The 17,235-nt window shown below is 34.7% G+C and overlaps 1 protein-coding gene across 17 annotated transcripts in view; it reads right to left on the bottom strand.

Annotated features, from left to right (window-relative positions):
- Window positions 1–17,235, bottom strand: part of RALYL (RALY RNA binding protein like) — a 737,413-nt gene that overhangs the window by 149,387 nt on the left and 570,791 nt on the right. For all 17 annotated transcript variants that reach the window (XM_012470997.3, XM_064384317.1, XM_012470998.3 and 14 more), the window contains one exon: window positions 5,349–5,424. In XM_012470997.3, coding sequence (XP_012326420.1) covers window positions 5,349–5,424 — 76 coding nt within the window. The remainder of the gene's footprint in view (window positions 1–5,348; window positions 5,425–17,235) is intronic.

Raw genomic sequence — 17,235 nt, 5'->3', positions numbered from 1 at the left:
TTAATATGGGGAGTAGGAGAAAACATTTCCCTCTCCTCACACTGTACTTTGAGTGGACCCATCTGGCTAGGTAGGTGAAATGAAAGAAAGCCTTTGCCAGTGCAAAGGGAGATAATGATACTGAAAATATTTTTTTCTTCCCCTCCTGCCCTCCCCAACACTGGAAATATTAAGCTTCTGAAAGTGAATGTGTATTATTCTTGATGTTATAAAAGGAGACAGAAAAGAAATAAAATGATCAATAGCTAATAGGTAAACATTTCTCAGCAAACAGTACAAGTCAATTAAGTGAAGATGATCAGGATGTTTTTCCTTTATATTGATTTTTGCTATTTAGCACTAGCTGAAATTAGCTTCCATTACTTTAATTTCTATTTTCAGGGTGATTTGAGGGTCCCTTTTCTCATGATGTGCTAGAGCCAGCATGAAGGATGAAAACAAAACTCACGTAGGTCCAGTCTTGAATGAATCACTAGAGATATTTTGCTGCAGTCACTTTACGTGGTCTGTACTCTGAAAGTTATTTTTTATCATTGAAGTTATCATAATATAACCCACATTCGTGGTGACCATCACCAATTGTGATGATCTTAAAACGGTGGCTGTAACTGTAGGTTATCTTGTGACAATCTTAAAGACTCTTGAAATGACTTGTGGTGGCAATCTTGGTTCTCATGGGCATCTGGGTAGGATGGGAATGTTGCCACCAGAGGTATTTATATGATAGCCAAAAGCAGTATTTGGCAATAGTACCAAATGATTGATCATTACAGAATCAATGGGATGAAACCATATGTACTACATGTCTTACTGAGCTGAGTTCCCTGCAAGTAGGAGGGATTCACCTGTAGGTGAATAAAAATCTGTTCTTGTTCAGTTCTGATAAATAGTGTCTTTGTTCTCTGATGTATTTTGTTAATGTTACATCAAATAGGAAAGGTCTGTCTACTGTACAAACAGAAGCAAAACCATCATACAATTATTCTCATTGAGCAATTATTGAGCATTAATTGGCATGCTGGAAAACTCACTTCCTGGAGGAGAATTATTACTTTAGAGCACCACAGATACTGTGTAATGTACATAACACATTTGAAACAGCAATTTATTAAAAATTACAATGTTTTCCCTAGAGAATGGATTAGCTATTCACCATTAGGACCAGGTCTAATATTTATGAAATGTTCACAAATGATTAATTATGTTTCATTTACAAATAGACTCTAATGGGAGACATTTTTATTTGAAGTGCTATTTTAATGAATTGTCTGTCTTTATGAATTCATGTCCAAGACTGAAATAATTCCTTTTTGCTCCCTTTCCTTGACCTTACACCTGAGCCTGCCACTGCTTATCATGTGTTTTCTGTTTCTTCTATTCAAATCATGTGATCATTCCCTCCGTAGCCTGAACTAGAAAACCTTGGACATATTTGTGACTCTCCCTCTCCCTCACACCCCATTTCCAATCAGTCACCATGTTTAAGTGGTTCCTTGTTGCCTACCAAATAAAAGGAGTCAGCTCTCCTTAACCTGAAGATACATTCACAGCCTGGGAATCATAATGTCCCAGTTTTCCATTCTCCACCAAGCAGACTATCCTAGCCCCCACTATGAGATGCCTTTCCCTCTCTTTTTCCCTTCAAAGCCAGCTCAAGTGTTGTCTCCTTCCTTTAACTTTCCAGACGTTTTTACTCCCTCTCCCTAGACAGAATCAGTAACTCCCTCATTTATTCTCTTATAGAAGTGTATGCATACTTCTCAGTTGTCTTTATTTAACTATGCATCTAGCTTATGTAAAAGACTGTAAGTTTTTTGAAGTTTCACTGTTTTATTTTTGCATCTTCTATGTATACCATGTTTACTTAGCACATCATAAGGCCTTAATGAAGCTTGCTTGGCTGAGTTGAAAATTCTATTAAAAGAAGAAACAAAACAAAGTTATGAGTCAGCGGATATTTCATGTGAATACCACTGTGTGATTGGTAATGGAGATAAAGTAGATGTAGGTGAAGAAGAAAGTCTGACAGCAGTTCACTTAGTGGTCCAAATAGAGTAGTTACAGAGACGTAGCAGTTTAGAGCAGAAAGGTGAATCAGAGACTACCTTCATATAAATAACTCACTTTCATTACATTATTCTCTCTCTTCACCCTGCTGCTTGCCATTTTCTATGCCAGTTTCCTAGAAAAGCACTATTACAGTCCCTAGACCATAGTAGACACACAATAAATATATCTTGTATCAATGAAAGAACAAATGAAACAATTCCCCCCCTTCCATTTTACGGATAAGAAAACAGACTCAGAGACACAAAGAAGAGGAAAGCTGAAACCAACCCTTTTCCAAGCTGCCACTATATTCTCTACATTGAACTAAGTGCTTTTACTTCATTTATGCAACTTTATTCTCTCAGGAAAATTATACAACTATTATGTTACATAAATAACTTACTTGAAGCTTAAAACCTGTGCCCTCTGATCATACCGTGACCCTATTTTTTTAATGCAGTGTTTATTGTATAGCATTTCCTCTGCCACTTGCTGGCATGGTATTCATGGACAGTAATAGGACTGATGATTGGTTTGATGCTCAGAAAATCTCTGCTTTCCTTATCTGTGTTTTTTAGATGGAAGCAAGTGACTAAATACAGGAAGCTATGATCTAGTGGCAAGATTATTAGACTTGAAGGCTGAAAATCAGAGCTCAGCTCCTAATCTTGTGATCTTACCTTGAACAAATCTTTTATCGTCTTGGAAACTCAGGTTTCTCATTTATAAAGCATAGTACATACTACCAATTTTGTAGAGTTATCTGATGAACAGATGGCTAATGACTATGAAAACATAGTTTGTCCACATACAATTAAGGTATTCTTTTTATTAAGCTGATGTAAGAATGAGGAAATGTGTATAAAAAGGCTTCCTCAGCTATACATTCACGTTCTTGTATTCTCTTTGTTACTGTTTTGCAATTTCAGTGTACCACAGCCTTAATTTGTGTAAACAGATAAAAGCAGAATAAATAAGCACTTCCTCACTAATATGACTTCTATGCAATATAGCATATTTCAATGAAATTCTGCTTCTAATTCTTTTGAACATAATTGAACAGTAATAGAGAAATAATAGTTAAAAAGACATTTATTCTTGTCATGAGCTTCCATTCTCATAAGACAATCAAAACAATCCAAAAAAAGAGACAATATGAAAATTAACATCATTACACAGACAGTAATAACTCTTTGATGAGAAAAGAAGCCATTGGCAGCTTGTTTTGGCAGTAATTGAAAATATGACTTTTCAAATGTTCTGTATTAGCTGCAGCTCTAAATGCATACATTTACAAATGAATCTGATAAAAATATAATTTGCATTTCTCAGTTAGATAAATCATGTCCTTTATCTCAAGCAAGGTACAGAATGTGTCATTTGTTTCTTGTTGATGACTTCATCTCTGCTCTCTAATGTCAATATTACCCCAGACCCAGCATCAACATTTGTTATGTTCTATTGCTTTCCATTTTTTAATAAAATGTTTTATTAAAACAAAAACAAACCAAAGTAAGAGAAATTACGATGTATTTTTCAGTATAGCTCTAAAAATCTCTGAATACAGTAGAGAGCCCAGGGGTACTGGGCATGAATAAAACCTTAGAAGTGATCTAGTTCTGACCCTTATCTTAGTGTTCAGAAAATGAAGCTACAAGTGGCTGAAAAGAAGATATACCAGTTTTCAGAGAACAAAAACAAGGAAAGAGCTCCAGGCTATCTTTGAGCATTCTTCTTACTATACTAAATCAGAAAATAATCAATTTTAACACATATAACTTAATTCTCCTTTATCCAAATGGTATCAGGAAAAAAGGAAGCTTTGCTCAACACTTTTATGTTAACTCTTTGGATGTGGATACTGATGGACTGATGATATGTATCTGGGAGAAAACTAAATAAATTGGATGATAGGAGATCTTAATAGCCTGGAACAATTGGCTATATCTAACAAAAGAGAATTTAACAGCAAGAGACACAAAGTCAGCACTTACAGTACAAAAACTAATGGCAAAAGTACATGAAGTGGGACATATGGTTTAACAGCAGAACGTAATTTTTTTCAGTAGTGGCTGTTTTTAAAGAACTAAAAGTTATATAAGTTTACTCTTGTACTTTTTCCCAAATCAACTCAATTCCACTTAACATAATAGAAGTATATACAGAACAACAAAGGTGTTAAATCTGGTCTACTCTCTCCACCTGGATTCTCAATATAGATAGAGACACTGACAAGTTGGGGCATGTAGAGAGGAAAGACCAGAGTGTTAAGTGACCTAGACCCAAGCCCTTTGGGAAAGGTTAAAGGATTTGGATCTGTCTCTCTGGAGAAGAGAAGAACTACATTTGTTGTATGGGAAAAATGGGCATGAGAGGAACATGTATTTTGTAATAAAGAAGGCTGATGGATTGAATGGAAAGAATTTAAGGTACAGAGGGCGTGAGTTTGAGCATTGGCACCATTGTTAGTCAGTGGTGTGACCCCGAGAAAAATCTCTAAGAAACTGCATCTCAGGTTCTTGAGTTGCAATATGAGAACAGGAATATCTACATTGCAAGAGTCTTGTGAAAACTAAAATGACGTATATAAAATATCTACAGTACATGGGATGCATTTAATAGCCAAACACGGTCTGGGCATGGTGGCTCATGCCTGTAATCCCAGCACTTTGGGAGGCTGAGGTGGACAGATCACCTGAAGTCAGAATTTAAGACCATCCTGGCCAACATGGTAAAACTATCCTGGCCAACATGGTAAAAATTAGTCTCCACTAAAAATAAAATAAAATAAAATAAAATAAAATAAAATAGCTGGGTGTGATGGCAGGTGCCTGCAATCCCAGCTTCTCAGGAAGCAGAGGCAAGAGAATCACTTGAACCTGGGAGGCGGAAGTTGGAGTGAACTGAGATTGTTCACTATACTCCAGCTTGGGTAACGGAGAGAGATTCCATCTCTCTCTCTCTCTCTCTCTCTATATATATATATATATAGAGAGAGAGTCAACCAACATTGACCTTTCCAACCAGTTCTTAGGTAGAGTCATTAGTGATTTTTATTAAATTTTTTTAGATAAGTATCTTGTAGAAGGATTATATAAGTAGATATGAGAAGTTAGGCATCTGAGATCCTTGCCAGTGCAGCAAGATATATTTGTATGTTGACCAACAACATTTTGTTGTACTTTATTCTAATAAGGATTATTATTTAAAATAGTAGATGCCTTACAAGTTATATTGCCATATAAAACTACAAGAAACTTTCACTAATATATGTAATAAAATGGTGCTTATTTACTTACCTATAAAGTGCAGAAAGGGGCCTCTTGTTTCCAGGTTTTGGTCTGTATGGTTTGGGCTCTCCCGCCATGTTGATATCTGAAAGCATAAAATAAAACAGCACTGATTAAGAAAATATCAAACCATTTGAGAAGAGTAAATCATAAACTTTTATTTTTCTTTTTACTATTTGTTTATGCAAATATTGTACACCATTAATTCATTCAACATATGTTTATGGAGCATTTACTCTATGCCAGGCACTGTTTGGGATACATCATGTACAAAACAGGTTATATCTCTGCCTTTGTGGAACTTACATTCTACTGGGGGAAGAAAGTAAGAAACAAACATAATCAATAACAAATATATATCCGTATTAGAAAATGATGAGTACTATAAACAGTCAAAACGTTGAGTAAACTGAGGAGAATCAAGAATGCTTCCCTCTGCCCCTAAAAGACAGGGTCTTGCTCTGTTGCCCAGGCTGGGATGCAATGGTGCAATCACTGCTCACTGTAACCTTGAACTCCTGGTCTCAAACAATCCTCCTTCCTCTACCTCTGAAGTAGCTAGGACTACAGGCATGTGCCACTATGCCTGGCTAATTTTTTAAATTTACATAGAGATGAGGTTTGGCTAGGAGGCCCAGGATGTCTCAAATTCTGGCCACGAGCAATTCTCCTGCCTTAGCCTTCCAAAGTGTTGAGATTACAGGTGTGAGCCACTGCAACCGGCCAGAAATGCTTCGCGAAACAAAAAGAGAATGAAATATCCTTCTGATTTTCAATTTCCACTAAGAATTTTTCAGTATGCATAAACATTTGTATGAAATATAGTTCTGTTCATAGGAGAACTTATTAAATTTCCCATGATATATTTTCCATTTATATAGAAAAGGAAGCTAGAAGGATTTGATCATAAATCATACCATGTTTACTAAAGAAACAACAAAATGCACTCAGCAACTGGAATGTGCAGTTACAGAATTCCAAGGTGGTCAAAAGGAGAAGAGAGCATGTATTTTTGCCTTCATGAACTGAAAATATTATCATCTCTGAGATAGATAAAGAGGTTTAAGTATGTGACAAAACAGTGTATGCATACAATTGACCAACCTCAATCTTAAAGAAATATGTAAAACTGTTAAGAAATTGGAAAGTTGGGTGGAGAAGGTTTGGAAAGTAATATAAATAACTAGATTGAATAAAGTTATAATTACCAAATGATGATAGAAAGGGAAATCTAAAGAAGATGAGCTACAAGAAATCAGGGATATTATTTTGACAGAAAGGAAAGGGAAAACTTCTATTTCTTGCACAGTGGACTAAATGTACTGAGCTATCTACCACTGAAAACAACCAAAAATTCTGTATAAAATGTGAATGTAACTTTTTAAAAAATGTAACATAAAACTACCAAGAAAGTAAGGGATTTGAAGAATATCCTACACTTGAGTGGAAATAGGAAATCAAATAGAAAAAGAACACTGCACCTAGCTTGTTCCTTAAAGATATTTGCTGCAGCCAGAACATGAGTTTTAGTTTTCACATCCTTGTGGTTCAGTGGAGACAGGTGACTATGCCCAGGTTAAAGAATATGAGACAAATAATCATCGGATTCAACATATGTGACAAATATGTGACAAAAATCTTTAGCAACTAGGAAGAGAAGACAAATTCCTTACTTAATATAAGAATATCTACAAAAGTCTGTATTAAACATTATACCTAATAGTGAAACATTGGGCACATTTGCTTTAAGATAAGGGAATTTATAAGGACACCCACTATATTCAACTCTATATAACATTGTACTAGATGTCCTAGTCAGTGCAGTAAGACAGGAAAGCAATTTTAGAAATGAGAGAAGAAATAAAACTGTCACTAATTGCTGATGATACATGGGTTCACATAAAAAATTGTAAAGTGTCTACAGATCATTACAATTAATAAGAGAGTTTAGTAAGTTTATTGAATGCAAAGTACAAAATTCAATTGTATATCTCTATACAACAATGCATATACAACAAATATAGTCTAAAGTGTATTATTTATACATTATAAAAGACAAAGTACTAAGGGTAAATCTATTACAACATTTGAAAAGGCTTAATGGAAGAAATTATAAAACTGTATTGAAAAATCTTACAGTAACCTTACATAAACAGAAAAATTAGAAGATTCAATATAATAAAAATGTCAGTTCTCTTCAAGATAATTCTGGATTCTGTGTAATTCCAACAAATCCCCAATATTTTTTATGTGTATGCCTGAAGCTTGACAAGCTGATTCTAGAATTTATACAATAGAACAAAGGCCAAACATAGCCATGATACACTTGGAAAAAAGGTATGAAGTTGGTAAAGTTGCCTCATCAATATTTGTTTTAAAGCTGTGGTAATTAAGACCGTGGAATTGGTACAAAGATAGGAAAGGGACCAATGGAACAGAATAGAGAACCACGAAACACACACACATGGGTATATGACAAACCTGTACATGCATACAATTGACATATATACCACATGCAGCTGACATAGCAGATGAGTGAGAGAAAGACTGGTTCTTAAATGATACTGGAATGACTGGTTATCCACAAGGACAAATATAAAATTGAATGTCTACCTACACCATACCAAAAAAATCAATTACTATTGCCTAAATATGAAAGGTAAAAATATGAAATATTTAGAAAGCAATAAAATAGAATATTTTTATAAGCTAAGAGAGTGGGAGGATAACCTTAAACCAGACATAAAAAATCATTAACCTTAATATATAAAATTGATAAATTCTGCTTTATTAAAATTAAGAATTTCTAGTCATCAAAAGCCACATAAAGACAGTGAAAAGAACCATAAGCTTGATGAAGGATTTGTATCTAGGATATATAAGAAATTCATGCATTAATAGGAAAAAGTAGCAAAAACCTAGTAAAGGCACTTTACACAAGAGGAAATATGAATGGGGAATAAACACTTGAAAAAATGCTCAAGCTCATTAGTAGTGGGAAATGCAAGTTAAAACACCATGACATACAAATGAAACCCACTGAATTTACAGTTTATAAAGTCTGATAATATCAAGTGTTGGCATTTCTGAGCAACTAGAATGTGCGTAGAATGCAGATATAAGTGTATGGTGGTAAAAACCTATTTTGAAAAATAATTTGGCAGTTTCTAATAAACTTAAAATTTTCAAACTCTGTGATCCAGGAAGTATACACTTAAACTTTTACACATGTGTACCATATGATACATACAAGTGTGTTCATTTTAGTACATTGGAATTGAAAAGATTTCTGGGAAAAAAACACAAATATCCATTGCGTTTTTAATAGGATAAACAAATGGTAGCATATTTACAAAAAGGAATACTATACAACAGCAGAGAAATGACAGAGACGGGGGGGGAGAGAGAGAGAGAGAGAATATGAATTAGAGCCATAGGAAACATTAATAAACTCAGAAAAGTAACACTGAACAAAAATAATGTTCTGGAAAAATACTGGCAGTATAAATTCTTTCATGTAAATTAAATTGCAAAATTGAATAATAGATTGTATAAGGATAAAAATATACAAGATAAAACTAGAAAAAAAAAAAGCTTCTACACAGCAAAAGGAACAGTCAGCAGAGTAAACAGATAACCCACAGAGTAGGAGAAAATCTTCACAATCTATACATCTGTTAAAGGACTAAAATCCAGAATCTACAAAGAACTCAAACAAATTAGCAAGAAAACAACCAAATAATCCCATCAAAAACTAGGCTAAGAATATGGATAAACAATTCTCTAAAAAAGATATACAAATGGCTAACAAACATGTGAAGAAATGTTTAACATCACTAACTATCAGGGAAATGCAAATCAAAACCACAATGAGATACCACCTTACTCCCACAAGAATGGCCATAATCAAAAAAATCAAAAAATAATGGATGTTAGTGTGGATGTGGTGAAAAGGGAACACATCTATGCTGCTGGGGAATGTAAACTAGCACAACCGCTATGGAAAACAGTGTGGAGATTGCTTAAAGAATTAAAAGTGGAACTACCATTTGATCCAGTAAGCCCACTACTGGGTATCTACCCAGAGGAAAAGAACTCATTATACGAAAAAGATATTTGCACATGCATATTTATAGCAGCACAATTAGCAGTTGCAAAAATATGGAACCAGCCCAAAGGCCCATCAATCAACAAGTAGATAAAGAAATTGTGGTATATATAAGTGATGGAATACTACTCAGCCATAAAAAGAAAATTACTGGAATTTGCATCAATCTGGATGAAACTGGAGGCTGTTATTCTAAGTAAAGTAACCCAGGAATAGAAAACCAAACATTGTACGTTTTTCACTCTTAAGTGGGAGCTAAGCTATGGGGATGCAAAGACATAAGAATGATACAATGGACTTTGGGGACTGGGGGGAAAGGGTAGGCGAGGGTGAAGGGTAAAAGACTACAAATTGAGTTCAGTGTATACTGCTCGGGTGATGGGTGCATGAAAATCTCACATGTCACCACTAAAGAACTTACTCATGTAACCAAATACCTCCTGTTCCCCAAAACCTATGGAAATAAAAAGTTTTCTAAAGAAAGAAGGCAGAGATAAGCAATGAATCCAGGATGAAGATTTTCTCTAAAGGAGCAGAAAAGATATGGGACTTGGAATCAACACCCAGAAAATTAAAGTTAATAGTAAGGTACTATTTCTTAAATTGGGTGATAATTGGGTGATAAGAACATGGCTTTAAATTATAGCATTATTCCTCATAACTTACTTATTTTATTCTGTCTGTAATTTATAACTAATAAAGAATTTAAAAAGAAAATAAGGATGAAAATTGTAAATTATGTGTTGATAAATATTTACATCAGAGACAGTAAGTTTTTTTTTTTCTCTGAGACAGAGTCTCTCTCTGTTGCCCAAGGCTCACTGCAACTTCCGCTTCCCAGTTCAAGAGATTCTCCTGCCTTAGCCTCCTGAGTAGCTGGGATTACAGGTGCCTGCCACCCTGACTGACTAATTTTTGTATTTTTAGCAGTGATAGAGTCTCACCATGTTGGACAGGCTGGTCTCCAACTTCTGACCTCAAGTGATCCGCTGACCTAGGCCTCCCAAAGTACTGGGATTACAGGTGTGAGCCACCTGGCTGGGCCCAGAGACATTAGGTTTTAGTGAACAAGTGGTTTTAGCAGATTGTGAACTGGTATATTTAAGAAAGGAGAACATGTTATTGGGTGTAAGAAGATCATTAGAAACTCCATTTAGAGCTTCAAATCTGATTTGAGTGAGATATAATTTAGGGTTCTGAGTAGAGGAAAGACCCAAGAATGAATCATGAAGACAGTAACTCTTGTATGACTTGGAATAAAGTACAGCCAAGAGAGAGGATGTCTGAATGTTTTAGATGTGACACAGTTGTAACCAAAAAAGCATGTAAAATAAAAACAGATTTCTATAAGTTTTTTAAGGTTTGTAATGATGGTAGAGGCACATGCCCATGAAAATATCATCAGACATCTTTTATATATTTCTAGCTTAGACTTGATGACATAAAATAAACATGTAAAATTATTCTCAATATATAAAGAGCTTGAGACTTAAGTCTATTGACAAAGTATTGTAGCATTTATCTCGTTTTTAAAAATAATATACTGTCAGTGATTCTGAAGACACACTTAGGAGCTTGACAGCATATTTGTAAGATGAAAAACCTTTCCTGAAATATTGTTAAACTCAGTATTTCCACACAGTAGCCTCCCTTCAAAGGTATTAAAAAATGCTGAAGAAAATACTTTGTCACTTGTAAACATTGAAGCATGTTCAAATGCAGAATATTCTTTCTGTTGTATAGAAATAAATTTATGCTTAAATACAGATGGTCATGGAGTTTTGACAGTTCAACGTAACAATTTTTGAGTTTCTGATGATAGGAAAGCAATTTGCATTCTGTAGAAACAATACTTCTCTCACTTTGCTGGGCAGCGGAAGAGAGCCACAGCTCCTAGTCAGCCACACATTTTCAAATTATAGCATTTTAAACTTACATTGGGTTTATTGAGATGTAGCCCTGTCCTAAGTGAAGAATATCTGTTTGCATATTTACATATTGTGCAGTGCTATATTTTTTATCATCTAAAACCGAGTTTTAGTTGACAAGGAGGAAAGTGAAAAGGGCAGAAAGTATTCCACAGAGGAGGGTACAGTGGGCAAAGAGATCAGGTAATCATAGTGAACATAAGCTTTGCCAAGATCTGAATGAATGAGCATCCCCTTTGTATTGAACTTTGTAAATACAAGATCGAATCGGGTATTCAGAACAATCCAGCTTTGTTGGAAACCATGGCTTAGGCTCTCATGCCTCAAGAGCTGTTGGACTTGAAGGGACCAGACACACAATATGGCATCCTAGCAGGAACTCTGTGGTCACCAACAGAGAGATCTCCTGAGGTTTTGCTCCCTGATTATCCTCGAACTGTGTAAGTTACTCACAAAATACAGTAAATGGAAGAATGACCAAGGTTCAATTTTCTACACTCTCATAAGTTAGGGACTTTGTAGTAAAACATTGAGATACAAAAAATAAGGTGTTATTTCTTCGGTTTCTGGATTTAAAAACATTCATGTAAAATATTAATGTACAGAGCTCTTAAATTGTTCTCAAGGAATGAATTGGTTTTAATCACTCAATAAATGCTTTTGGCATATTCCAAAAAGCCTAGTTAAATGTTTAGTCATTGTGCAGAAGTACCTTTGTAGGTGCCTATATACTAGGCTGGTCGACCTTGTTATTTGGCTATTAGAATTATATTCTTGTGGGTGAGGGTTGAGAAAACCAAATAGGAGCCATTTACATAAATTCTTTTGATAAGGCGATTTCTGTTTGGGTGTGCTACACATCACACCTGTGTGGAGGAGCTAGCTATCCTCTCTCCTTTCCAGCCATAGGGATGAAGCAGAAGAGAACCAGCCAAAGGTAAAGAGAACTATACTTGTGGTTCGTTTATGCCTGGTGATGGCACACCCCCCACTTAAAGAGAGAAGGTCTATTTGCATTTTGTCATGATTCTCTGTAAGTACAGAACAGACCCATCTCGATTTTGAAGTTTCAATATTTCAAGTTAGCATGAAAAAAGTATAAAAAAGTACAATTTGTTCCAAAATTATCCTTCTGATATTAAACTTCAGGTTCAAACATTTGAAAAATACCCTGTCAGGCTACTAACTGTATCTTTTCACAGTAAGTTAATTAAAAATGTATTAACTGTTCTCAAAAATCTAACCAATTTTCTTTTCTTCTTTATTTTAAAACTGAATAAGCAATACCATGATAACCGTGACAGAAATAACTGTCAAGTTACAGAACTGAAAAAAGTCAATGAGCTGAACCTATTCTGACTTGAGGCAAATGAGATGAAGCAAACGGAGATGGGTACTATTCCAAAGAGTCATCCACCAAAATAATAACCAGCCACGTAAATATGTTTATTTGACCAATTCTTGTAAGCATACTATTAAAGATGATTGCAACGGCTATTATTTCATACTTTTGACTCTTGGGAAGAATCTTTCAATTCTGCACCCAAATAGATGTGACTCTCCCTCCTCGCACCTACTTTATTACACCATTTCCATGACACTGAGTATGGGTGCCCTTTGCCTATGGACTTCTAAAGAGCAGTCATCATTTCACTAAGCTTCTCTTATGCCCTTCAGCACCCCGCACACTGTTGTTTATGCAATAGATGCTCAATGAGTCTATGGTTAATAAAATTTATACAGACCAAAAGGCATATCTGTATTTGGCTACAGTGAATCTAACCAAACACGTTTTGCCAACACATTTTCTAAAGTGGTGTTTATCCGAACAATGTTTTGGGAGGTGTTATTAGGTATTGTGAAACAAATTTATCCCAGTAAAACTGTTAGTAAAAATGCTATATTAGGTCCTTTTCTTGGCTATTTACACTCAAATTAACAGATAAAACTGCAAAAAAAGAGAAACACTCACTTGTATTTAACTCAAATGTTCTTACATATACGTGAATTTAGAATATTTTGGGATGATATATCTATTAGCATCCAACAAATCAAAGCTCCTACAGAACACTGCTTTATGGACACCCTGACATATTTAGGAACATATTTTACATTTATTTATTTGCTATGGATTCAACTTGTAGTACCCTCATTTTAAAAGTTAATATAGTCTTTTAAATTAAATGTAATTTACACTGCTACAATAAAATGACACTTGCAGCTTAATCTACAACTAGCAATCCCTGCTGGCTCTGTCATTTTTCAGAGAGATTTAATTTTGATATGGAAATGATATCTAATTTGTAATATGACATCCACATTATCAATGGTATCTTCTAATTGTGGAAAAATTTTAAAGAAATATTTTTCTGAAATAATTAGTTAAAAGACAAATCTTTATTCTTAGAGTTGTTTTTTTTTTCCTCACCCAGGTTTAAATAGAAGTCTAAATAATTCAGCAATGGCATGCAGACAGCCAGGAAAAGTCATTCCGCATTTTTTATTTTTCACATTTAGAAGATTTAGGGATTCATTACTGTTCCATTGAATAAAAATTCAGGAGATAAAGAAAAGTCTTTTATGTTTGACAAGTGAATGGACATAACCATACATTACCCAAGTATAAGCACCATACCACCAAAAAGTGTTTTTGTAGTAGTTATTAGTTGAGATTCCCAGAACAACTCTGTGATATAAGCACAGCAGGAGCCATTCTTCCCACTTTGTGTATATAGATGTTTGAGATATTGAGAAATTAAATGGTTTTCCTATTTGTACTGTTAGTTCAGTTCACTCTAACCACCTTTCCTATTGAGCAAAGCCCATATGCCAAGCATTGAACCAGCAAGAGAGAGGATACCCTGCCCCAGCAGCAGACAGTACTCTCTGAGAGTTAGCAGCAGACTCCCAATCTAGAACTTTCCCCGCTACCTCTCCTTGTTCTTCACAAGATTTTGAATGTCGCACCTTCTATGCCACTCAAATTCAGTTTGGCCATGGAAAGCAGCCTGTAAAGCAATGCACTCTGTGTCAGGAGCTCTGGCATCACGGGAGAGGATGCATGATTAAAGGAATTCTGTACGGAGATTTGTCTGGCAGCAGAGGAGACGAAAATTCAACTCCCAACTGTGCTGCCTGCAATTTACTGGCCAGGTAGGTTCACCACCCTGTGGTTTACAAGAGCTGCACAGCAGTGCTTTTACTCTGAGGAAAAAAAAAATGTACCAGACTTGCAAATTCAAGTACAGCCCACCCTGGGCTCTAAAATATGAATATTTGAAGCACTTTGAGCCAAAATCTGAGATTGGAGCCAGTTTTCTACAAAAGTAAATAGCTTTCTAATGTTGTTTTTCCCTTCACAGAATCAAAGCTAGTTTTAACACTTGAAGTATGTCCTTAATATATGTTAAAATATTCACTGTTATAAGAATGAAACTGTAGTCTAATTTTACTGGGCAGTCACTGAATTGTGACCACTTTAATGAGCCTTTGGACTTAGTTTCATAAATTAGTTCTGACACGGCACTACGGCACGTTGGCCTCTGGTTATTAGAATGCTAATGTAGAGATCACTGGTTGGCCAGATTCCCATTTGTTACCAGAAAATTCTCCATGTTCCCAGGCTGTGTCTGCAAGGGCAAATCAAAGTGGAAACTTGAACTTCTTACCAGTTATTTGGTAAGCTTGATTATTATATGTGACTTATTGAGATTTGGACTGTTTTTTCCCTAATAGAAACTGAAGTAAAAGAAAGTACACATATATTTGGATGCCCTTCTATATTTATTGTATATTTCATTCAAAGGTTATATTACGAAGAAAATGAAAATGTCAGAGACAGTTCATTTTCATTGATCAAATGATAATTTGAACATACAACACATGCCAGATACCATGCTAAAGATGGGTAAACAAACAGGAACAGTTTTGTGTGCTCAAGGATATCGCAGAGAAAGGCAAACCTGCCCCTAACTATAGAAAATGTAAGAAGCATCATAATAAAGACGTAGCCTTCATACTTTGGGAACATGGCAGTACACTGAGAACTATCACTGAGAACACCCTCTGTGTTCGTTCTTGGTATATGAGGTGGTTTCTTCCCAAGACATGGATTCTAATGTTAGATGTTTTATGGAACCACATCTACCAGGAAACACGGCAAAAGCCTCAGCTCTATCAGTTGAATCATAGAGATCTGTCTCTATTCTTTTGTTTGTTTATTTGTTCTGTTAGCTATTGTCAAAACACCTTTGATTTGCCTTAAAGCATAAGTGGCCATGAAACTTGAGGAATCCTTGTGTCTTTGGTGCATGCTTAATCTAGATCAGCTAAATTTTTTAGCTGAGAACACAAGCACATTTTACAAAGGATACAAAGCTAATGCCAAATGATAATGCAGGTAATTAACAAGTTTGTATTTACTTAGTTCCTAAAGCTTGTAATTTGGATTAAAAAAATTATTTTGTGTCTTTTGTTATCTTAAGTTTTCTGAAAAAATGTTTTTTATATTCCATGAACATCTTTCTCTCTACAAAACTTAAAAATGAAGGGTGGCATGTTTTATGAAGAGATAAAGCCTATAGAATCAAATGAATATAATAAAATCCAGATAAATGTTCACCAGTAGCCTCCTGAATATGTTTATAACTTTGCTTAAAATTTGACATATATACTCAGTGATCTATTGACATCAACAGTGAAAAAAAACTGTTACAATAATCAAGACTAAAAATCACATGGTGAAAAACTCAGCTATATATTTTCATTAGTGAACAGACTTAGCACTATTAATTTCACTGCATCCCAAGAGTTTATTTAGTTTCATACTTAAGGATAAAACATTCCTTAAAGAATATTCTGTTGGTAAAATTCAACCAACAGAAAGTCTGGATCACCCATTTCCTTGAGAGCTCTCAGATTTCACCTCAGTGAAGCAAATGAGACCCCAAGATTTTGGTATTGATTTTCTTTGTTCCCTCACTTTTCTCGTTTCTCTCTTTTCATGTGCATATATAGGGACTTCATTTTCTCTTAGGTCCTTTGTATTCCGCATTTTAAAAAACCAAGGCTGCTGCGTGAGTTATTTTATAATTCATAAACATAAAGAAATGCAGAGCTAATGTTAGGAAGCTAAATGTGTTTCATATGGAGAGAAGTAAACAGCCCTAGAATACAACACATTTAGCTTAATTCCTTTCTTTCAATTATATCTTAAATATTTTATTGTTTTAAGATGTTTTGAAAAGAGAATACTAGGAAGTCTGAGCAGAAGAATAAAGTTTCCAGGAAAGACATTTGAAAAATGCTCTTCTAAAAGCTAAGAATAGAATAATGCATTGATAATGATTGCTAAATTTGTATATCATTTAATAGTTGCTCAAATTTTCACAGACATTTAGAAAAATCTCACAATGATCTTGTGGTGTGGGTCCTATTATTGATTCCCATTTATAGATATTGAGGTTCAGAAAATCTTAATTATTTGCACAAGGTAATGCAACTAATAATTAGTGATGCCAGGAACCTTAGTTCAGTTCTCCAAACATATTCTGTAGATAAAGCTGACTTTTTAATTAAAAGATCCATTGCTTATGGCCAGGCCCATATAATTTGTTGGGAAACTACCAAATATTTAGTGATTTTATTTTCAAAAAGATTATTTTCATAAAGTCTCTATGAACATATATAAAGTAAAAAGCCATTAAATTAAATGTGATTCTTAAGAATTCTATAAAGGCAGCAAAACTCTTCAAAGAGCTCTTTTGACTGATGCAAACCTGAAAGAGCAAGCAATCAAGGAAATACAAAAGATCTAAGATCCTTCACCAAAGGAGAGAAATGGGATATCTGATATTTAATA

Source organism: Aotus nancymaae, unplaced genomic scaffold, assembly GCF_030222135.1.
Source record: "Aotus nancymaae isolate 86718 unplaced genomic scaffold, 86718_ANA_hifiasm-v0.15.2.pri h1tg000036l, whole genome shotgun sequence".
Taxonomy (NCBI): domain Eukaryota; kingdom Metazoa; phylum Chordata; class Mammalia; order Primates; family Aotidae; genus Aotus; species Aotus nancymaae.
The sequence above is the reverse complement of the archived record's forward strand: the minus strand, read 5'-3'. Positions and strand labels throughout refer to the sequence as shown.